Source organism: Desmodus rotundus, chromosome 8 (genome assembly GCF_022682495.2).
Source record: "Desmodus rotundus isolate HL8 chromosome 8, HLdesRot8A.1, whole genome shotgun sequence".
Lineage (NCBI taxonomy): Eukaryota > Metazoa > Chordata > Mammalia > Chiroptera > Phyllostomidae > Desmodus > Desmodus rotundus.
The window spans coordinates 86,827,483-86,852,281 of NC_071394.1; the positions used below are offsets into that span (position 1 = coordinate 86,827,483).

General features: G+C 39.0%; 1 protein-coding gene across 1 annotated transcript in view; it reads left to right on the forward strand.

The window, feature by feature from the left end:
- The window catches only part of ERC2 (ELKS/RAB6-interacting/CAST family member 2), a 932,688-nt gene that overhangs the window by 162,276 nt on the left and 745,613 nt on the right, over nucleotides 1-24,799 (forward strand). The window contains exon 3 of the mRNA XM_053930289.1: nucleotides 13,875-14,291. Coding sequence (XP_053786264.1) covers nucleotides 13,875-14,291 — 417 coding nt within the window. The remainder of the gene's footprint in view (nucleotides 1-13,874; nucleotides 14,292-24,799) is intronic.

Consider the following 24,799-nt stretch of genomic DNA (forward strand, 5'->3'; position numbering starts at 1 on the left):
GCAGGTTTTAAAAATGATAGGTTCCTGTGGGCTAGAGTGGTGCTTGCTTAGTACCTGATGTCTGTTATCTGTTTAACCTTGATACAGTTTTGTGAGATGTTTGGATTACTAGCAGCTTTAAAAAGAGCTAGAAACTGAGATCTAGAGACTAGAAATACCTGCTGGTGTCACAGAGCCCACCCAAGCCTGTGGGACCCTGCAGCTACTGAGTGATCAGGTGAGTCACAAGTTAGTGAGGCAAGTTAGTGAGTCACTGACAAGTTAGTGAGTCACCAACTTGGAGCTTGACCCTAGGCTGTCTGGTATTAAAGACAGGGTTCTAATCGGAGGCATTATTCTCAATCAGATCTGTAGGACTCTCACTGTCAAATTAATTATTCCTTTATTTCTTCCTGGAAGTCTTTAAGTTTCCCAAGTTCTCTTAACTAATCATGTCTGTGGCTGGATGTTAGATCCTTGAACTGGCCTGGTTATGTCTCTACCATCAAGATCACCTGAGTCCAGTGTATATTGCCCTTTAGGAATTCCTTGCCCTGAGTATACATAACCATAGCACTATTTATTATATTATTCATGTTTTGATTTAAAATATCTTTAATTATAACAGCAATTGTAGTAGATTCTTCTTGGGGTCTCTGCACACCTTTAAATAAATCTCCTTCCCCTTGTAGTAGCTCCAGATGGGTAGGTCAGTAGACACCTGGCTCATGCTAGGACAATTCCATCTTCTGTCCTGGGTATTTTCAATTGCAGCAAGGAGTCATTGAAACCAATGCCGTGATTCCTGCCGTGTTCAGCTTCCTTCTTTTTCTGGCTTTTGTTTTCACAGTTGTTGCTTTGATTCAGGGAGGTGCTCTGATATTTTTCGTACATTGCCTTCTTTGGCCTAAGCTAGGTCAAGTTGGTTTTTATTGTTTGCACCTCAAAGAATCTTAGCTAACCTAGCAGTGACAAGTATATGGCAGGTGACTCAGTCCATTTTGGCTGCTATAACAAAAATATCATCACCTAGGTGGCTTATAAACAACATTTATTTCTCACAGTTCAGGAGTCTGGGAAGTTCAGAATCAAGGGAGGTCCTGGCAGATTCTGTGTCGAATGAAGGCCTATTTCCTAATTAAGGGGTTTTCTCACTATATCTCACATGGTGGAAGGGGTGGGAGAGCTCTCTGGGGCCTCTTATATAAGGGCACCAATTCCTTTCATGGGGTCTCCACTCACATGATCTAATCACCCATAAAAGGCCCAACCTCAAAATATCATCACATTGGGGATTAGGTTTCAACATATGAATTTTGGGGGGACATAAATATTCAGTTGATAGAAGTAGGCATTCAAAAATTATTCTTGGAAAAATATTTGATGAATGAAAGTGGGAAAAGGAAAGCAAGGCATCCATAATGCTCCTACCTCTCATCATTTTTTAATAGATTTATTGAGATATAACTCATGTACCATAAAATTCACCTTAAACAGTGCAATTCAGCAATTTTTAGTATATTCAGAGTTGTAGAGCCATCATCAGTATATAACTTTAAAAGATTTTTATTACCTCTACCTCCAAGCCCCATACACCCTTTAACAGTCATTTCCCATCCCCTACTCCCCCAGCAATTACCATTTCAGTGTAGCTTTCTAATTTATTTGTATTATTTTCGTATGGTATGTTGGCCATGTTTTTGTTTGTGGGGTATGGTATATTCATTAGTCATTAGTTTCTCTCTGTCTCTGTCTCTCTCTCCATGTATATATAGAGAGATACTATATTGTATAGTCATATATATATGACTAAGCATTTGGTTGATACACATAGGTATCCATTCTTCACAGCAGAAAAGGAAACAATGGTATAGGCCTTTGATTCTAGTTTATTAATAAAAAGAAAACAGAGAGTTTGAGTGATAAGGCTACTTATTCACATTTTCCCTACACATTATTCAAATTATGATTTGTAAAAACAGTTTCATCTCAGTCTGTCTTCATGGTTTTCTCAGTCACTTAAAATTTCATTGGGCATAAACATGCTTACAGAAATAGTGCTTAAAAGTAGAAATGAATATAACAGTTGACTCTAAAGCCTGGTACTGACACTTCAGACGACTTTTTAAAGATTCCCTCAGAGTGTCTTCTTTTTTTTATTACTGATGTTGAGAGATAGAGATTGAGATAGATAGATAGATAGATAGATAGATAGAAACATTGATGTGAGGAAGAAACATCAATCAGTTACCTTCTGAATGCATCCTGACTAAGGTTTGAACCCACCATCTATGTAAATGCCCTGACTGGGAATAGAACTCACAGCCTTTTGGTGCATAGGATGATGTTCCAACTAACTGAGCCACCTGGCCAGGACTAGGTTTTCTGCCCATTTTTTTCAATTTGATTTTTTTTGATGTGGAGTTTTATGAGTTCTTTATATATTTTGTATGTTAACTCCTTATCAGATATATCATTTATGAATATTTTCTCCCATTTTGTAGGTTGCTTTTTGTTTTGTTGATAGTTTTCTTTACTGTATGAGAACATTTTTGTTGATGGAGTCCTGTTTGTTTATTTTTACTTTTGTTGCCTTTGCCTGAGGAGACATACCCAATAAAATATTTGGATATGTTTTGTCTTCGACAAGAGTTTACTCTTTATGTTTCTTCTAGGAGTTCTATGGTTTCAGGTCTTACACTTAAGTCTTTAATCCATTTTGAGTTTATTTCTGTGTATGCTGTAAGAAAGTGGCTTACTTTTTTTTTTTTTTTTGCTTGTATCTGTCCAGCTTTTTCCAATACTATTTATTGAAGAGACTATCTTTTCCCCATTGTATATTCTATCTTTATTTGTTGTAGATTAATTGACCATATAATTTTAGGTTTATTTCTGGGGTCTCTATTCTGTTCCATTGATTTATGGGTCTTTTTGTATGTCAATACCATGCTGTTTTGATTTCTATAGCTTTGTAGTATAAATTGAAATAAGGGAGTATGATACCTCCAAATTTGTTCTTTTTTTCTCAGATTCCTTTGGTGATTCAGATGGTTCCATATAAATTTTAGGATTTTTTGTTTTAGCTCTGTGAAAAATTTCATTGGTATTTTTATGGGGATTGCATCAAACCTGTAGTGAAACTTTTCTTGAAGTCTGGAGAAGTGCTTCTCAAACCTTGTGTGCCTACACTTTACCTGGTGGTCTCATTAAAATGTAGGTCTGAGGTGGGACCATAGATTCCACCTTTTTATAAGGTCATAGGTGATATTGTTGCTGCTGGTCCAGTGACCATACTCTGAGTATAATGGAGGTCAGTTATTCCCTCTTCCCAGGGGAGGAGTGACTCAAGAAGCCGAGAGAAGCAGGAGACTACTTAGGGGAAAACTCTCCTTATGAAAACTTTGAATGGCAAGGAGTAGAGCTTGGCTAAGGTATCCATGTAGCTCAGAGCAAGGAAAAATTAGTAGTTCAATGCCTGCCACCTGCCTATTTGAAGCAATACTAGTTTAGGTGAAACCTCTTACCCATCTTGAAAATACTTATATTATTAGCAATTTTATTAAATGAACATGTTGGAGAGGGAAGACGAAGTGACAGGGAAGGAAACTGCAGTAAAGATTTTAAAACATCATTTAAAGATTTGCTAAGCAATTCAAATAAAGGTACTATTTTCTAACAACTGCTTGTGACTATTAATAATGGGAAAGTTCCAATTCTAACCATAACTTCTATGATTACATGTTTCGGGTTGCTTCTCTGAACACATTTAAAAATATCAATACTTCTAAAAAATTTTTAACCTATACCAGGTTGAGTGGTGTCCACAGCAGGGGATGCCACTGTCCTTTAGTTGTTTACTTATTACTGACTACTAGTAGGGAAAGAACCCTGGCCTTCAAAACAGAAATGTTTGATATTCTCACGAGCTCCTTGTAGTGTTATTTATGTACTAGCTAATGGGAAATCAATTTTATCCATATTTGAGTTGGTTTTAAAACAGTTTCCTATTTTCCCCTATTTAAAAAATGCTAAATGCTTAGCATTTAGTTCCCCACCCTTTCATTTATTTGATGATCAAAACATTTGTTTTCCATGCTCAAACGGGAGAGAAATTTTAACTTCAGGCCTCTAGCTACCACCTCTGTCTCAACAGTGGTAATAATGCTGGATGTTTATCTAGCACTCAACATGTGCCAGGCCCTGTGTTTTGTGCTTTGTGGGAACTTGTTCACTTGCTTGATGAACAACTCATGTGGTCTTTGTGTGAACCCTGGAAATTAGTGATGATTATTATTGCCTGTTTATGGGTGAATAATATGACTCTCGGAGTACTTGGGTAATTTGTCCAAGGTGACATAGACTATCATAGGTAGATGTACAATTCAAAGCCCAGCTCTTCATCACTATTCTTGGAATCCCAGAGAAGTTTAATGATTTTGCTCAGATCACATAATTGGTGAGTAGCAAAGTAGGAATTAGAACTTGAGTCCTTAACTCTCAGCTCAGGGCAATATTCTGACACTGTGCCACCTTACAGTATTGGTCTGTAATGAAAACCAGAGCCTCTTGTTTTGAAAGCAGCTGCCAAGAGGGCTTTCCCATGTATACTGTTCTTAGTGTTATGAATCTTGGCAAAATGTCACATGTTATCAACCAAAATGGGTTCTGCAGTTACTGCTGACAGCATGTCTGTGTGAGGAACCCAGAGTCCTTGTAGTTTGGTGCTTTTAAAAATCACCTAGTGTCCTTATTCTATGCTAAAGGAGAATGCCTAGTACCATATGTCTAAATATTAATATTCTTATACCTTTCTCAGCAGAGCAACTCTTCCACAGCACACGGGGGCCACATGTTTTCAGCCGACGTCTGCTGTTTGTCTTTTCACACACATGAAGGTTTGGAGCCATGAGGAGTTTGTACATCCTGCACACAGGATTATGGAAGAAGGGATCAGAGAACCTGCGCTTAAAATTTGATTAGAGACAAACTGGAAAATGATAAATAGGAAAATAAAGTCACAGAAGAAGTAGAGCAGGCCAAGTTGTCTGCAGAGAGATTCTGTTTTCTTTGAAAGAGTTATATTAAGCCCTTGCTTGAGAAGGCGTATGGATTTATTAAAAAAAAGTTCAAGACTTTGGGTATAAGCCAATTCATATTTTTATATAGCTCAGAGATGGTTTTCATAGCAATGAAACCCTAAACTACTTTATAGTACAAAGCTTTATCATTTTTTTGTTTTTTACCCATAGTGTGGAAAAGAGCTTAAGGTCATGGATTTTTTTCAAATCTGCCAGGAATTCATATTTTCCATGTTTGGGGATAAGACACAGTAGATTCTAAACATCTGGCTAGTCCCTATTTGAATAATTGTGTGTTCCATGTGTGTGTGTGTGTATACATGCATGCACACATGATCATATTTTCATTCTATTTGCCTTTTCGGGTTTTAGACATCCTGAAGTCTGGATTAGATTCTGACTCTAGTAGCAATTGGAAGTCACTCTCCTAAAGTATATTTTCCCTCATTTTTCGTATAAACTCAAGTGTGACTTAATTTCTTATATTTTCATTGTTCTCCTTTTTTCAAGATTATTGACTATGAGAACTTTTAAGAGTTGTACAAAATGAAGTTCTTAGAATTGGCTGGAGGAAACCTCAATTTTAGACACTGGGCTGTATCAGCTAATAATATGATTACAGTCAGATCCCGTAAGCCAGCCAATTTACCCTCTTGTGAAGTGGACACAGTGCTGGCGGCTTTGGAGAAGTATTGTCAGAAGGGTGAGCAGGTGGACGTGAGGCATTTTGAGTTTTGCGGGAGAGAACAGGGTAGAATAATCAGAGGTCAAGGACACTCTCCCTCTCCCCATTTTCTCACTTCCAACCTAACTATAGCAAAGCAAAGAGGAATGGAAACACATTTTCCCTCATATTGTTCCCCTGGGCCAACTCTGGAGAGACAGTTTTTCATTTGGTCTTTTCATCTTTCTGTCCATATTTTACTCATTATTTATTGAATACCTATTATGTGCTAGATTTGGAGGTATAGTCCAGTTTTGGCCCTGAACCTGCCCTTGAGAAGCTTGCTTTCTCTCTCTCTCTTGGAGATTACTTTTGCTTTTGTAAGTACAACAATGCTTTGAAAGATATATTTGCTCTTATCTAGCTGTTGTGTACTGGGAAAATGTAGCCTGCCATTAACACCAGAAAGACAAGTCGTTAGGACCTCCTTTACTGCCTGGGACTTAGAACCCATTGGACAGACTAGTCTTTTCAGCTCCCATGTTGTTTACCTGTGTTTCAAGGACAGACCAAGGGCTCTAAACTTTTTCCCTTCTGTGGACTGGAGATTGCACTAGTCTCTACTTTCCAGGGCAGAGTTCAAAGTATGAGATTCAATGTGGGGGGCCAAAGATGAAAAGGAACTGGGTTAAAGGCTAGGTATCATGACAAATGTGATGCATTCTATTTGTACTCCTAGCTGAGTGACTGGAAAGACTGGCTTGGATGCCGTTGTCACACCTGCTTTGCTTCCCCCCGTGGTGTCCTCAGTGGCAGGCTCTGCAGAAAGGAGTTTGCTTCCTGAGCTTTGATTCTTTGAGATCATTGGGAGAAGGATCCCAGAATCAGGGTAGAGAGTTAAAAGCTTTCTGAATTCTCATTCAGCCACAGACTCACTTTTGTACTTGAAGAGGATTAGCTGTTTTGCCACCCCTTTTACCTGTGCCACAAACGCTAACTTGTCAGCAGTTTGACTGGGACCCAGGTACAGGTTGGATCATGTGGCGATGTCCTATCCTGATGTAGGTGGACATCGGAAGGGCTTTTTTCTCCAGTTGTGTGGTGGAATGGAAGCCACAGAAGTAGTGGTTGAGGCTTCAGTTGAGACCATGGTGACAACTGGGAGATTCCAAAGAGAAAGACCTTGAATACAGCCTTGCAGGTTGCTGGTTATTAGGTTGGTACCTGATGTAGCTACCAAGCTGAAATGAATGCTGTTGGTTATTGATCCAGTGGGGTTTGGGTGGCTGCCTTAGAAGAAATGTGCTTTTATAGTTGAGAAGGGGGAAGTGATTCAGTCTGAAGGAATTGGATAATCTAGGAAGGGGGGAATTGAAAACTGGGCATGGTTTTTCTTACTTTTTGACCCCTAGAGGAGGTACTTTGGCTTAGCTAAAGATTGTACTTGTACTGTATACTGTTCTTTTAGAGGTAGTTTTTATAGAGCTTGTCTTCTCATAGCTAATTCTAATTAGCTACCAGTCTAATTCCAAGGAGTTAGAAAGGAAGTATCAATGACTGTCCGTGTGTGTCCCATGCTGTTTAACTATTGGGTAGGACCCAGTTGTGTAAATGAAATGATTTAGATCAGGGGTGTCAAAGTCATTTTCACCAGGGGTCACATCAGCCTCGTAGTTGCCTTCAAAGGGCTATATGTAATTTCAACTCCTTAACAGTTTAGGAGTAGTTACATTTATACAGTCCTAAAATTATTTTGGCCCTTTGAAGGCAACCATGAGGCTGATGTGGCCCCTGGTGAAAATGACTTTGACACCCCTGATTTATATTATCACTCATTCTGCCTCTGACACAACCACCATTTCATAAGTTGTTAAAGTGGAGAGCCACTCCCTTTTTGTCTCCCCTTAGGGTTATCGGAATACAGGCCAGAATGGAGTCCAGGACCTCAGGCTTTGGCAGTGTTTGTGTGCTCTTGGGGCTGACATTTGAATTATGTGATCTGGTTTTCTGATTTGTAAAATAGGTCAACATGTAAATCTTTAAGGTCTTTTTGAGTTCTAAGGGTTCTTATTCCATGTCCTCAGCATATCAGGTGGATTTTGTTTTTTCGAATGTGGGTTTTGTTGCTGTTGCCACAGCAGCATATTCTGTCCTATCCTGACTGATACAGGGTGGGGCAAAAGTGGGTTTATGGTTGTTTGTATAAAAAATAATACAATAATTAATAAATAATAGTGTAAGAACACTCTGTTTTGCACACTCACATCTGTAAACCTACTTTTGCCCCACCCTGTGTAAGTGATTACTCTATACTTGACACTTCTTAGAACTTTATATGTATCAATTCACTTAATTCTGACAACTCTGTGTGATAGAATTATTACTCTCCTCCTTTCATAAATAAGGAAACTGAGACACAGAGAGAATATTCTTTTCAGTTGATTATTTATAAAAAGTGCTGTTTTTATATTTTTCTTTATTGATTTTAGAAAGAGGAAGAGAGAGAGAGAGAGAGAGAGAAGGATTTGTTGTTTCACTTATTTATGCATTCATTGGTTGACTCTTGTATGTACCCTGACCTGAGATTGAACCTGCAATCTTGGCATATCAGGATGATACTCTAACCAAGTGAGTTACCTGGTCAGGGCCTGTCTTTATATATATACATACATATATATATATATATATATACACACACACATGTGTGTGTGTATGTGTGTATATATATTTAAAGATTTTGTTTATTTATTTTTAAAGAGAGGAGAAGGAAGGGAGAAAGAAAGGGAGACAAACATCAATGTGTGGTTGCCTCTCACACGCCCCCTACAGGGGACATGGCCCACAACCCAGGCATGTGCTTTGACCAGGAATTGAACCAGCAACCCTTTGGTTCACAGGCCAGCACTCAATTCACTGAGCCACACCAGCCAGGGCCTGTTTTTATATTTTAAATTTGAAATTATTGGTGTTGAATATCTAAGTAGAGATGGCTATCTGATAAATGAATTTTGAAACTTGACTGAATTAAATCTATTAAAAGTAGAACATTGAGGGAAGAGACAGAGGGAGGGAAGGAAGGAAGGAAGGAGAGAGATTGCTTCAAATTTCCTCCCCATCCCCTAGTATAGGATGAGGAAAGGTGGTCAAGAAAAGATTCTATAAGGTACAGGCATTTTACTCAAGAATCCCTTTTTAGGGATAAGAAGATTCCTGCTTAATTTTAAATATCTAAAAAGAATATTAAAACTTGAATGACATAATGGATTTGAGAAATTTTTGAACCCAATTTTAGGTTGATTAGCAGAATGTGTTTGGTTATTCTGAAGTCATTTAGTGACTAATAAAGTGGCTACTTGGAAAAGTGTTTAACCTGGAAACATCCCATGAATGAGGAATTGCCTGGTTAGGATGGCTAATTTTTAATTTTGACAATTGCTGTAATTGTCATAATTGCCTGCCTGTCTGTTCTCACCACTCCTGCACCCCTCCTCCTCATTCTTTTTTTTCAGCCATCCAGAAGTGTTTGTGTCAGTTCAGAAGCTAGTTGGTATAGAGTGGTTTCAGCAGGGGTGTTGGGGGCAGACTGCCTAGATGAACACCTGGTTATGCCACTTACCTGGCTGGGTGACCTGAGGCAAGTTTCTTTACCATTTTGCATTTCCATTTGCTCATCCATTAAATGCAGACCATAACAGTGGCTACCTCACAGAGTGGTTCTGAGGATTGAAAGAGCTTAGAACTATGTGTACCATGTGGTAAGCACTGTCCAGATTTTTGCTATAACTGTTCCTTAATGGGTCTGGTCTGTCCTTGCCTCTGGGCTTTTATTTATTTATACATTTTTTACTTTATTTATTAATTGCATTTTTTCCATTGCAATTTAGTCCATTTATAGCCCCCTTCCCCCAGCAATCATCATACTGTTGTCCACGTTCATGAGTCCTTTTTCCTTTTTGCTCAGTCCCTCCACTCCCTATGTTCCACAACCCCCAACTTGTCATCCTGCTATCTAAGAATCTGTCCATTTTCCTTGTTCATTCAGTTTGTTCATTATATTCCATGTATGAGTGAAGTCACATGGTATTTGTTTTTCTCTGACTGGCTTATTTCACTTAGCATAATGTTCCCCAGGTCCACCTATATTGTCACAAAGGGTAAAATTTTCTTCTTTTTTATGGGTGAGTAGTATACCACTGTGTAAATGTCCCATATTTGTTTTATCCACTCATCTATTGATGGACACTTCCATATCTTGGCAATTGTGAATGATGCTGCAATGAATGTAGGGGTGCTTATGTTCTTTTGAATTAGTGTTTGGGGTTCCTTTGTATATATTCTCAGAAGTGAGATAGCTGGGTCCAAAGGCAGATCCATTTTTAGTTTTTTGAGGTATCTCCATACTGCTTTCCACAGTGGCTGCACCAATATGCATTCCCACCAATAGTGCCTTTCTCCACATTCTCACAAGCACTTGTTGTTTGCTGATTTATTGATGATAGCCATTCTGACAGGTCTGAGGTGATATCTAATGGTGGTTTTAATTTGCATTTCTCTGATGAAGAACTTATAACACTCAACACCAAAAGAACAAACAACCCCATTAAAAATGGGCAAAAGACCTGAATATACGCTTCTCCAAAGATGGCCAATAGACATATGTAAAGATGCTCAATGCTTCTGGGCTTTTGTACTTCCTGTTCTCTTTCCCTTGTTCTTCATGGGGCTGATTCTCATTTGCTCTTCAAGAAGCAGCTCAGTGGTTTCTCTTGGTTTGGGGTGGTTTCCCACATGTCTGTAGCCTGGGTTACATACTCCCTGTATTTCCTCCACCTAGGTATGACTTCTGTCATAACTCTCATAACATAATATTTCTACTATCAGTTTACTTGTCCACATGGACTATGAGCATGGGCCATTTTTTTCCTTTGTTTTCTTTTCTTAATGTTTCATGAATATGAGGGAGATGCTGGGTAAATGTATATTGAATTGATAAATAGATCAATTTTTTCTCCCTCCCTTCCTTTCTTCCTCTCTCCTTCTTATTCTTAATTTCTATTTTCCTTCCTTCTTTTCTCCCTTCCCTTCTACCAAACTTCCTCCCTCCCCCCCCCTCCTTTGCATTTAAGCCTAGCTCTTGATGCATTATCTTAGTTATTCCTCACAGGAAGCCTATGAGGTAGGTGTTACAATAATTCCCATTTTTGGGTATGGAAACAAAGGACCAGGACAATAGGCAACTTGCCCATCCAAAGGGGCAGCCCCTTTATAGAGTTGTCTTCATATTGCTGTTTCTGCTGAAAGAATTTTGGCATTTTGTCTTTGGAATTCCCTTCTGGTCAACCTATGAATCACTTAAGAAAACCAATCTTATTTTTGCTCCCTTTCAGAAAAGATGATTTCTAGTCTGATCATCCTGATTCATCATATGTGAAATCCAAATAAAATTAGATCACATTAGAAATCCAAGCCACTTTCAAAGGGCAAAGATTTGTCATCTTAAAGATATTTAAATGATTTGAAGATGCACTCTCCATTCCCAAAGCTTTGCAGTGGCCAGATTGCTGGGTTGGAGGCTGTTGATACTCCTGTGGATTTTGTTTAGATGTGGTTTAGGGATGAGTAGCTGGTGGAGGAATGTCATATTACTTTATAGCCCCATTTCTTGTTCTTCATGACAGTTTTATTGAGATATAATTTATGCACCATATAGTTCAGCCATCTAACATGTAAATTTTAGTGGTTTTTAGGATATTCAAAAAGTTGTTCAACCAACACCACTATCTAATTCCAGAACATTTTCATCACCCCAAGAAGAAACTCTGTCCCTTTTAATAATTACCCTTCATTCCCCTCGTTTCAACTCCCTTGGTAATCATTTATTTACTTTCTGTCTATGGGTTTGCTAATTCTGGACATTTCGTATTGATGGAATCACGTAATGCGGTCTTTTGTGACTGGTTTCTTTCATATGGCATAATGTTTCAGGGTTCAGCAGTGTTGCAGTGTGTATCAGTATTTTATTGCTTTGTATCTTTAAATAATATTCCTTTGTATGGATATTCCACATTTTTTTTACTCATTCATCAGTTGATTGAGATATAGGTCATTTCTAATTTTGGGCTACTATGAATAATGCTACTGTTAATATTTGTGTATGAATCAACTGACGAATGGATAAATACAATGTGATATGTCCCTGTAATAGATAATATTCATCTATAAAATAAATGAAACACTGATACATGCTACAACATGGATGAAAACTTGCTAACTGAAAGAAACCACTTATTGCATAATTCCTTTGGTATTAAAAGTCCAGAATAGGCAAATACATAGCAACAGAAAGTAAATTGTGATTGTCAGGGCCTGGGGGTATGGAGGGGGATGGAGAGTGACTGATAAAGTATATAGGGTTTCTTTTTTGGATGATGAAAATGTTTCAAAATTTATTCTGTTGATGGTTGTACAAGTTTGTGAATATACTACAATACTACTGAATTTTATACTTCACAAGGGTGCCTTATATTTAAAAAAAATAATTCATAATGACCACCATTAAATACATACCAGTTGCTTACTGCAAGTCAGTCCCTTGTGAGGCACTGTGGCACATGGATGAGAAACAGAGTACTTACTTCCTGTGCTCTAGCGTTTCAGTGGAAACGTACAGATGGATATCCATAAAGGGTTTTATCAAGGTGATGCATCACTCAGTGCTAGTGTCTGGGTATAGAGCACACTCAGAAAGTCTTAACACCTCTGGACATTAGCCATAGGACCTCCGAAAGATTTAAAAATGTGGACTGGTCCAGTATTTATGTAACTTACACATGATATTCATCCCTTATAATACGGTGAGTTCTCTGTGGCCAGGAGCTATGCCTAATGTTCATCTTGATTCTCTTGCGTAGCGTTGTGTCTGGTTCCCCCACAGGCCAGGAGTATGTGTTTGGTGAGTGGAAGTGTTGGGTGTTTTTGAAGCTTCCTGGTTTGCTTCTAGGACAAAAATGCCTTCAGGCCTGTGACTGCTTGTTCTGAGCAGCCTGTGGGAAACTTGTTGCTGAATTCACCAACTGTTCATGCAAGTTTCTTTTCTCATAACTGGTAACTATTTTGTTCCTCTGGTGCATTAACTGTGATTTTGGTTAAAATGGTGACCTAAAATGTGTGGTTTGCAGGTGCTTCTGGAGTGTTGTGCTTTTCTCCCTGGTGACGCACCCAGGACTCACTGTGTCAGGGAGATTTAGGAGAACAAAAGGTGGAATAAACCTCACTTTTAAAAAAATATCATGTTTATCAAGCATCAATACTATAATTTATGTGTAGCTTATGGGTCTTTGCTATAATAAGAAATTGTTTTTCTTTTTTTTTTTTCTCTGTGAAGGTACTTTATGTTGATTAAGTTCTTTCTGTTAAATATCCTTTGCTTGCACTGGACTTTTCTTTGTGTTGATTTTTTGCTTCATTTTTTTTTTTCATTTCCCATGCTGTTCAGTTACTGGATGCCAGAAGAACCAAGGTTTGTCCACTCTTTGCAGCTCATTTGTTCTGCTCTGCACAGCCTCCTCTCGTGTGTTTCAGTGTCTGTCTCTGTCTGCATTTGTCCCCTTCTGCTTGCAGATGCAGTAATCCTGATTACCAAACCTGGCACAGCTTTATTTGTAAAAATAAAGTCCTTGTTTGTGTCTACTTGTAGTGGATGCTATTATTTTCACTTATAAATGGACATACATTTATCATGGAAAATAATGGATAGTAGAATAAAGAACACTTAGGAAACAAGGAATACTGAGTCTGGAGCATTGTGGGCATAAAGAAGGTGTGTTTGTGAAAGCTTCCCTCTAACTCTTCCCACTTTCTATATTCAAACTGTAGATACATAATTTTCCTTGTGACTGACACTAATATACTGTTTCTGTGTTTGTGTACATTTCTTTTCTCCTAAGACATTCAGAAAGCATCATTGAATTAATATCCCCCTCTCCATGTGCCGTCCCATGCTTCTGAAGTCACCCTGGAGGACTTCACAGCTGGCCCTCTGGACCTCATGATTAACATTCCATCTTCATAGTGTGGTACCAGCAAATAGCTCTTGGCATTTCCATTGACTTTTCCTTTCTTTCTCTTCCCCTGCTCCATCTTTCTTATCACAGCACCTGCAATTGACAATCCAGGCCCTTCAGGATGAGCTGAGAACCCAGAGAGACCTCAACCACCTCCTGCAGCAAGAGAGTGGCAACCGAGGAGCCGAGCACTTTACCATTGAGCTGACTGAGGAGAACTTCCGGCGCCTGCAAGCTGAGCATGACAGACAGGCTAAGGAGCTGTTCCTATTGAGGAAAACCTTGGAGGAAATGGAGCTGAGAATCGAAACACAGAAACAGACCCTCAATGCCCGAGATGAGTCAATTAAAAAGCTTCTTGAGATGTTACAAAGTAAAGGCTTGCCGTCCAAAAGTCTTGAGGATGACAATGAACGGACGCGGCGGGTGGCAGAGGCTGAGTCTCAAGTTAGCCACTTGGAGGTGATTTTAGACCAGAAAGAGAAGGAAAACATACATCTTAGAGAGGTAAGAGCATTCATTTTATTGCCCCAACGTCATATTTTACAAGTTACAATATGTTATCAAGCTATTTTCACAGGTTAGAAAACATCCACACCTTAAAATTTCCTTTGTCACCTGTTTTATAACCTCCTGTCTGCTTATCACCTTTAAACTGGAATTTTGCATTAGTTTATTTCCTCTGCTCACCACACATATGTTCCATTACTATTCAGCATGTATTCAGGATCCAAGCGTGTGTAGCACATGTCAGCAGTAGGGTGGTTTACAGCTGCTTTCCCACCGATGATCATTGTTTCAGGGCATTTTTAAGTATAGTGGTGTTTAAGTTTTAGATGTTTATCAAATATCATTTCTCTAAAGGAGAAAAAAGAATAGGTGATTAGCAACACAATAAACCTAAGTATTTTTGTAGCTGAATTGGGGCAGAATTTGCAGAAAGTAAAGTGTATGGATATTTCTGGAAACTATGGTAAAAAGTGCAGACCGATTTTGAGTGTTTAGATTTGAGATACCCTTTGTTTGCATTTACATTCATCTAGGACAGAGTGTTCCAGGTTTTCTATGTGTTTTGCACTTAGTGGATTAAATCATTCAAAGTTTTCAGAGGCAGCCTCTCTGGCCTGCCACCACCATTTTATGCTGGGATGCTCATGTATCTGAGGGCATGCAGTTTGACAGAGCTGGATAAAAGGTGGGTGCCAGCCAACGTTTGAAATTTTTACAGCAGTTCTTTGCCACTATGGTGGATCTCAAAAGTACCATGTAAGCCTTGGGAGACACAGATCTCACAGAAAATAGTAAGCAATAAAATGGCATTAAGTATATTTTAAAAATATGTTACAGAAATAAATAAAAATTCTAAAAGATATTTGCTTCCAGACCAAGCTAGATTTCCTGGCATTACATACCTGCTCAGATGAACAGGCCTTCTTATGAGTCACTTGTGTTATTCAGAAACATGCCTTCCATGGTGGGACTTACCAATATGAATGTTCCTAGGGGGTTTATCTGATGTAGATTGTATTTGCTTAGAACATTTGAACAGAATTTTGTGTTTTTGGATGTGGTGTCCTCTGTGCTCATTCTCCTCCCCCCCCCCCCCCCGCCCCCCAGGAGACCTTAGCAATATGCTTGGGAAACCACATGGCTTAGTTCATATTAAGATGCTTAAAGAAGTGTTATGTTGGGCCTGGTCTTCCTATTTATATTCCAAGGGGGCTTTTATTATGGCAGACTTGTAAGATAGCCACAACGATCCCTACCTCTTGTAATTCATGCCCTTGTGTAATCCCTCCCCTTGAGTATAAGTTGAACCTAGTGACTTGCTTCTAAACAACAGAATATGGTAAAGGTAATGGGATGCTGGTGACACTTCCATGATTAGGTTACACAAGACTGTTATTTCCCTCTTGTTAGCAGCCTCGATTGCTTTCTCAACTTGCATGGTTTTTTGAAACAAGTTGCTATGTGGGAGAAGCCCATAGGGTAAGGAACTGAGGGCAGACTCCAGCCAATACTAATGAAGAATTGAGACCCTCACTCATACAGCTGTAAAGAACTGAAAACTGCCAACAACCACTTAGTGAGCTTGGAAGTGGCTCCTTCCCCAGCTGAGCCTTCCAATGAGATGACAGGCTGACACCTTGATTGTGGGCTGACATCTGCTTTGTGAGACTGGAATCAGAGTATTCAGCTAAGCTGTGCCAGGATTCCAGACCCACAGAAACTGAGATAATAAATGTGATAATAAGATGCTGAATTTTGGGCTAATTTGTTACAAAGCAATAGATAGCTGATACAATTGATCAGAAAGTAATCTCTTCCTGCCTTACTCCATAGACTTTACATTTATTTTACAGAAGAGAAGCAATAGTTCCTGGCATGGCATCACTTGCATGTAGAGTTATTGTGGATTTTGAAATTTTGGTTGTATCTCAAAATTCTGGTTGGTAGATTGCTGTACTTGAAAGAAGCTGATGCTTTGCTTTGGGGTCATGTTGCATGTAAAGTAGAGCGGTGGTGCTGAAGAAACCTCCATCTATGGCATTGACCTTTACTTTATGTTGGAATCTTGTGGTCAGGGTAGAGTCACTTTTATTCTGTTATTAGATTTTGCTCATTGGTCACACTTAATAAGGTGGTGCCTTGATTCTGTTGTGTGGATGCCTTCAATGAAATGAATCTAAATGCAATTTAATTGGTGTTTCATGAGATTAGTTGGTCGGTCCTCACAACAATCTGGAATGGATATAGATCATGTTTAGAGCCTTAAACATCAGTCCAAGAGTCCACAGAGACGGGTACAGAAAATGCAGCCCAATATATCCAACTACTTTCCTTCATGATTAGGCTAGTCAGGGGATAGCCCTTATCTTGGCTCATCATGAAGGGAGAATATGGAAAAAGTTTCTATATGTAAAAATCTTAGTTTAAAGTTGAACTGAAGAAACAAGACTTGGAGGCCTGAAAGGACCCTTCCAAAGAAATTTTGAGAGCCATTTGTTATATTTTCAGGAATTTTGTGAGCCTGCTTTTAAACCATTGGTAGCTTGAAATTGGTCATAGTGGGAGTATTTACACCATGGCGGTCAGTAAAATGCTGTTCATAGGGCCTACCCACACTCCCCTGAAAGCCCATTTACCAACACACCTCTAAATAAATGCCATGAAATGTTTACATGCAATACAGAAAGAAAAGGCAAGTTAAATAATGTAAGAATTAACCACATCATTCATCAAAAGTTTTCATAACAGCATCTGGATTGGTTCTTATGTGTCAGGTACTATAAAGAATGCTTTATGTGATTCATAGTTAATTCTCACGACCACCTCATTTATTCATTCACCCATCCATCCTTTGAATGAATTTACTTATTGTGGATTGGTTTTAGGATAGAGTAATGATAACTGACTGATAAAGTTCTACTTCATGGTGCTTGTATCTATTGGGATGAACTAGAACACAAGTGTCTATTTAATAACCAGAGAAGAATCATGGAGAAAAGAAAAGGATGAAGAACAAGTGACTTGGATGAGTCACTTTATATTTGATGGTTAGGGAAGGCCTCTTGGAGGAGGTGACATTGTGAACAGAGATCTGAGTGACGAAAAGGAGCCAGCCATGTAAGGCTCTCAGAAGACTGTTGCAGTCATATGGAAAGACCCATGCCTAAGAAGTAGGTGTTATTATTTTGCCCACTTTACCTGGGGAAACTGAGGGCCAAGTGACTTGCCCAGTGTCCCGCAGCTAACAAGTGGTGATGCTGGTATTTGAATCAAGCTGACTTCAGAATCTCAGCTGTTGGACCATTTCATTATATCCCTTTTTTGAAAGAATCTTTCTCAAAGTGTGCTCAGCTGAACAGCCAGTTTTTGGGATGTTGATATGTGTTAAGGGAGAAAAAGGGCCTCAGAGGCAAATAAACTCAGGGAAATGCTGGATTCCACAGAGTTCACTGCAAATGTGCATCAGTCATTTCCAAGAAGCGGTGTAGGGAAGGCAGAGCTTCTCACAGTTATTTGACTTGCTTTTCTCCTGTTGCACTGGTGTTCTTTGTAAAACACCTTGGAAAAATGCTATTCTAGAAAATAAATTTGTGCTTTTATTTTGTGACCTGAAAAATATGTAATAATATACAGATACTTGTTTCCCGTGGTCAAATAACTGAGTAATATTCTTCATTAGTTATTTTTGGAGGCAAAGTTTTTTGTAAACTGTTTTCATATTCTCTACTGAGTTTTAGAATGTTCTTTTGTCAGGGTATTTTTTATTTAGTGGAAAAAATGTGACTGACTGCTTTTGGTATTAGACCAGTAAGAATAACTCAACTTGACCAAAGAAGTTGCCTGACTTCAGTTTATTTAAATTAATCTAAAACAGGATTTAAAATATATTTGAAATTTGAAGTTCAGTGTGTTCCTGATTTCTTTTTCTTTTTGCACAGTTCAACCCTGTTGGCGTTAGATGGCATAATGCTGGGGAATGGAGAGCCAGTGGTTTTATGATTCATTCTTAGGCAAAGGTGTTGGACCTCATGTAAACCCCATTTCCTGCAATACTGGCCTTGTTTAGCCTATTGTTTTGGGAGATTCTGAGTTGGCAGGAGTTGTACATTGGAGGGTCAGTTTGCTTCAGTGCCTTGTGTTTTGGTGGTCTGGAAAAGGCTGAGGGTGAAACCACTCCTGTGCCTGGCAGGAAACAACAGAAAGATTATGATCTCAACTTATTTGGAGGACCAAAACGATTGCTCAAGAACTAAAACTGATGTGCTAAAATGAGCTGAAGTGTTGGCTGAAATGCAGCATTACTCACTAGTGTTTTCTGGTGCTTTTGGATACAGGTTGATTTGATATGACATTGTTTGATGTAGTAATAGTTTACCTTGTTCTCTAGCTTTTTCTGCAAAGAACATATTGTTCCATGTAAAGGTTTTAATAATCAACTACCCAAAATACTACTGATCTTATTAAAGAAAAAGTGGGTTTATATACCAGGATCCTCCTATATTCACTCTCCTTAGTATATTCTTGGCTGGTCCTCAGAGCAGTCAGCAGTCTTTGGACTGTAAGGTGTTTGGAAGGAAGGGATCTAAATTCTGCTGCCATGCCTGTTGATCTCCTATGCTAATCCCTTGAGCAGCTCGCCTTTCTTTGGTAACAGGGTGGAGGAGCACTCAAGTCATCAGTGGCCACAACTGCTATTAACCCAGCACAAGTATAACCCCCAGGAGGCTGGGCCTGGGCTTCCCTCCATGCTTTGTGTGTGGGGGCAGGGGTGAGAGGGAGAAGCAGCAAGGAGGAGGGCAAGGCAATGCAAATTCTTTATCTCCTACTTTATTTTTCTAGATTGTCCCCAGGCCAATGGGAGATTCACCAGGAAAGTGTGTGACCTAGAAGTTCGTGAGCTCATAAACCTTTTATGGATGGCTTAAACTTCCCCCCAGTATAGTCTTTGCCCAAACTTTTAAAATTCACTCTAGTCTTCCCTCTCTAACACCATATGGCTTCTTTCTCTTTAATACACACTTGTCTCCAATTTTGCAGGATGAGCCATGGTTTTGCTGATGCAGGCTTTTCTAATTCTGAGTCCACAGATTCAATACATTCTACTTCTACCAACAAAGCATATCACAGAAAACATTCCCAAACACAAGTGATCACATAAACATAACATCTTATGTACTTTATTTTCCAAGAGTTGTTTCCTATAAATGTATTATAGAACCTAACAATTTCTCCCTATTTTAATCAAGTATGTTTCTTACCTGATCAGTACATTCCATCAATATTCCCAGACCTCAAATATTGCCTGCAGGTGCTCAATAAATATTTGAAAGAATGAAAAATAGTTAAAAAATACCTTGAGTGTTGCTCTGTGGTTTATTTTGCCAGTATTGGAAAAGTTTATGCCCTGGCTAGTGTGACTCAGTTGGTTGGAACATTGTCCTGTAACCGGAAGGTTGTAGGTTCAATCCCTGGTCGGGTGTGTATGGGAGGCAACCAATGGATGTTTCTCTTTCTCTCTCTCTCCCCCTTCCTCTCTCTCTAAAAGCAATGAAAAAACATCCTCTGGTAAGGATAAAAAAAGAAAGAAAAATTTACAGTGATTATGCAAGTGCCATATTCTTTTATGTTTTCTCTATCATTGCTCCGTGTTTGGAGTGGAGCAGTCACTTCGAGGGTAACCTTAATTGGAAATTTTCTTTCATTGTTTTTAAAGTATGTTGGACATCATTGGACATGTGTTGAACATCCATGTGCAGGATGCTGTGGGAGCACCCTTGGCAAGTTTATGGTCTTGTTTAGGGATTCAGGTGGGCATTAAGAGAATCAGCTCACACTTAGCAAGGCTTATTCTGTGCCAGGTTATTGTAATATTGCTGTCATCATCCTCATATACAGATATGGAAACTGAAGAACAAAGAGGTAAGTTATTGTTCCCAGTCACACACAGCAAATGCTGGAATCAACATCAGGACCTGGGAAGTCTGTCTCCAGAGAGTACACTTGATATTACTGCACACTACTGCCTCTTGGGTGGTACACCAAGAAGATCTCAAATAGCACTTAAATTCTATGCAGCTTAGAATAGGAGAGCTGATGACAGAGCTGGTCTTCAGAGGCAGGAAGAATTTCAACACACATGGGTGGTGGAGAAGTGTGATTGGAAAAGCAATGGTTGGAGCCAAGTCTTGGGTTGGGGGCTGTGGTTGGTTTGGGGCACAGTGAGTTTGGAGCAGCTGAAACTCTGCCTGTCAGGAGGAGCAGGAGATAAAGGTGAGCAGGTGGTTTGAGATCAGGTCATTGACGGCTCTGACCATGGGACAAAGGAGATTGGCCTTTATTAGTTAGGCTCTGTGCAGCCTGGGCAGCAATTTTCCCTGGAGAATGGCATTATCAGAAAAGATTGTTAGTGTGAATTGATAGTGGATTTTCTAGGAAGGGACCGAACACATGGAGGTAAGTTACAAGGATACTGTGGTTGTTTAGTTGACCAAGAGTCTAAATCTGGTTGATGGTTCAGGACCTGCGTGCTGGGAGCTATAAGGAGCAGATAATCATCGTGAGCCTGGACGGGGACTGATAGCAGGACAGTGTGCAGGTGGGTCATCTGCAGGAGGTGCTGGGATTGAGGAAAGTCTTCGAATGTGTTGTGTTTGATGAAAATATTGGTGGAGCTGTCCAACCAGGATGAGACTATGGCTGAGGAAATGATTATGAAGTTCCAGCCAAGTGCATAAGGCATTTCTGACTACTGATTACTTGTTTATTATTATTTACACACACACACACACACACACACACTGATAATTTGTGATCACCAAGCCCACATTTGTGTGATTCTTCTATAGTCTTTCTTGTCAATTATTCCTACTGTTATTTAGTAGGAGACCCAAGGAACTGCATACTTCTCCTTCATGCCTCTTTTTGAGTAAGCATTTAATTTTGAATATGATATGTCTTTTAAGACTACATAGAATTTTCATTAACTAATACAAACTTGATACAGATTCCCTTTGTTCTTACTGTTTTTCATTTCCTCCAAACCCTCTGTATAGGATGGATGCAGTGAAGCATTTTAACAGAAAAGTGCTCTCTCTGGCTCCTGATTAGCCACACATCCAAAGGCAGGATTTCATAACCTTTACTCTAACATTTCTGGTAATATAAGAAATGTATTCATTTTTGTTTAACATCATTTGCCTATCTTTAAAATTTAATACATTCTTTAAAGTTTCAACACTCTATGCTAATTTGAAACGGTTCAGGTTTTACCCCTTATTGGTTTTAATAAGTGTAATTGTTGGCTTTTAAAAGTAACAGAGGCTGGTGGAGCCCCAGGGAGCCATTTCAGACACAAGGTATTTTGGCACCTGCTGAGAAAAAGAAAGTGGCAGGGGAGGGTGGGGTGGGAAGAATGGTGGGAGGTTATGCTGGGGAAGACTCTGATTACTGTCCTCACCGCCCTGTCCTGCTGCTCTGCCTTGGGTGTGACTTCACTTTGAAAAATGTTATTTTGTTAGCTGACCTAATTTATTATCATCGTCATTTGGTAAAACAGTGCACCACAGAGGAAACCTCCAGAGTGAGAAAGTCCTGCAAGCGCCAGTACTGTAGCTGCTTCACTGTGTTTCACAAGCTGCAGCAACGGGAAGTGGAGATGGGCTCAGTTATACCAAGATCCTGGTGTTTTGGGTGGTAACATTAATTAATGGAGGAAGCTTTGTGTTTTATGGAACACATTCCATTTTAATGATTTCCTCTGATGCTGCCCATAACCCTGTGAGGGAAATTAAGCAGAGATGACATGTAACATTTATTGGGTACTGAGAATATCATTGCTAATTATTTTCCTGGGAGTGCCATTTAATCCTTCCAACAATTCTCTGTGGTGGGAGGTGGTTTCCTGCCTTTCAGATGAGGAGGCTGAGGTCCAGAAGGTTGATGTGTCTGATCCAGGTTCTCAGAATAAGTAGTCATGGATTTGCGGTTCAAATTTGGGTCCGCTGGTTCCAGGCATCTGTTCCTAATCACTTCTTTTTCTCCTTCTTTTTCTTTTCTTTTCCTTTCTTTTCTTTCTTCCTTTTTCTCTCTTTTTTTTTTTTTTTAGCAAGTAACAGATTTAATATATACATATGTATGGGAACCTCACATACATGAGAAAGTCAGAGACTCTACATGGAGGAGGGGTTCAGAGATAGAAAGGGAACATGGGTATATATAGGGTGAAGAAAGGGCCTTGGGGGCTTCAGTGGGTCATTGCTGAATGACAAGAGCAGATCTTTAATAAATAGAAGCTTCCCCTGCTCCACTGGTAGGTCAAAAAGAGATAGCTGATAATCTCCCATTATGGATGGGAAGGGACTCTAATTCAAGTTCTGCCGTGTAGTCATGGGATTTCTCTTGAGCCTAAAGCTAAAATTGCCTTTAGCTCAAAAGAATATGCAGATACTTGATATGGAGTCGACCAGAGACCAGAATTATGGTCTTCTGACTTCTTCTCAGGGATATTTTTTCTGGAAGTGCCAAAAAGAAAAAAATACAAAAAGCTTTGCTTTTTTCTTCTTGCCACATCTCATCAGGGGCTGTAAATTTGTGAGCTCATGCATGCTGAAAAGAGCGAACAGTGCCACGTAGAAGGCAACATCTCGGCTCCCTCTCCCCAGTCCAGTTGTGCCTGGTGAAAATAAAAGTACTTACTGAAAATGCACGTAACAGTACCGCACATTCGGCCCTCCACAAATTCCTAGGGAATAAATGAATCTTTGTGAGCAGAGAATAAGGAAAAAATGAGTGGTGCTTAAAGTTCTACCTTCCCCATTTCATCTGCTCAAAGTTAGCCTTCTTTTTCATGTTTTAAACTTTATCATTGCCTTATTGCCTAAAGAAATGCTTTGCTTCCTCAAACTAAGTTTACTTTTCATTTAGTTTTTATTCAGTATTTTTGGTTTCTTTCTATGTCAGTTGTGAGACATTAAAATTGTATTTAAAACCTCCTGACAGGTGCCCCATTTTATTATTTTTCCAATTGCTAAAATTCAGTAAAGCAAAATCTGTTTTTCCACCCACTGTGGCTTGGATGTGAAAGGTGGCTTTATTTATGTTTTCAGTTGGGGATATAGGTTCAAGGGCATCCTAAATGTTCCGGGTGGTGTTGAATAGGGCAGTATGAATGGCTTCTGGGTCATTCCTAGGAGAGGCCTACGGCTACAGCAGTTGGATATAAAGTTGTTGGGTATAAATCTTCCTTACTAAAGGAAAATAAAATTATATTACATAAGTAGTGCATGGAAAAAGTAAAAAAAAGAAAGATGAGTGAGACTTTAGAGTAAAAATGATAAAGACTTCCTATTTATTTAGATCAAGAGTTGGCAAAATGATAACCTGTGGGCCAAATGTGTCCAACTGTCTGCTTTTTTTTTTCCCCTTTTTTAATGGCCTGGGTTTTAAATGGTTACATTTGAAGTGGTTATGTAAGAACTGATATAATATCCTCTATTTTGCCTTGTGACACTCAAAGCCTAGAACATTTACTTCCTTGGCCCTTTAAGAAAAAGAGTGGCGACTCCTGATTTAGATGATATGTAAGTGGTTTTTGAATCAAGATATTTGGTTAAAAGCCTATGTGTAATTAGTTACATTTAGAGTATCAAATTTTACTACTTTTATGTATAGCTTTTGAGGGTTTTTAAATATAAATGAAGAGGCAATATTTTTTATGTCATTTCTACCCATTTTTATTTTACAATATTAAACCTGTGATTTTAATATCCAGAGTCACAGCACATTGAGTATTGCCAGTTTACCACAAAAGTCTGCAGCTATTTCAGGAGTGTGGAAAGCAGTGTGGAGATACCTCAAAAAATTAAAAATGGATCTGCCTTTTGACTCAATGATCCTGCTTCTGGTAATATATCCAAAGGAACCCAAAACACTAATTTGAAAAAACGTAAGCACCCCTATGTTCACTGCAGTGTTATTTACAATCACTAAGATATGGAAGCAGCCCAAGTGTCCATCAATACATGAGTGGATAAAAACAACTATGGGATGTTTACCCAGTGGAATAGTACTCGGCTGTAAAAAAAAGAAAATTTTACCCTTTGTGACAGCATGGATGGACCTGGGGAAAATTATGCTAAGTGAAATAAGTGAATTTGTCAGAGTAAGACAAACACCATATGATTTCACTCATATGTGGAATCTAATGAACAAACTGAACTAACAAGGAAAACAGACAGACTCATACATGGAGAGCAGGAAGACAGGAAGTGTAGGGGGAGATGAGGGGGTGGAGGGATTGAGCAAAAAGGGATAAAGCACTCATGGACGTGGACAATAGTGTGGTAATTGTGGGGGATAGGGAGGTATAAAGAAACTGAATGATAAAGGAAAAATACCATAGAAATAAGAAATATTCCAAATTAATAATAAAAATAGGAATATGCAAAACAAACCTATATGAATTAAAGAGGGGACTATCTGTGAAGTATTCACTAACCTACAATGTG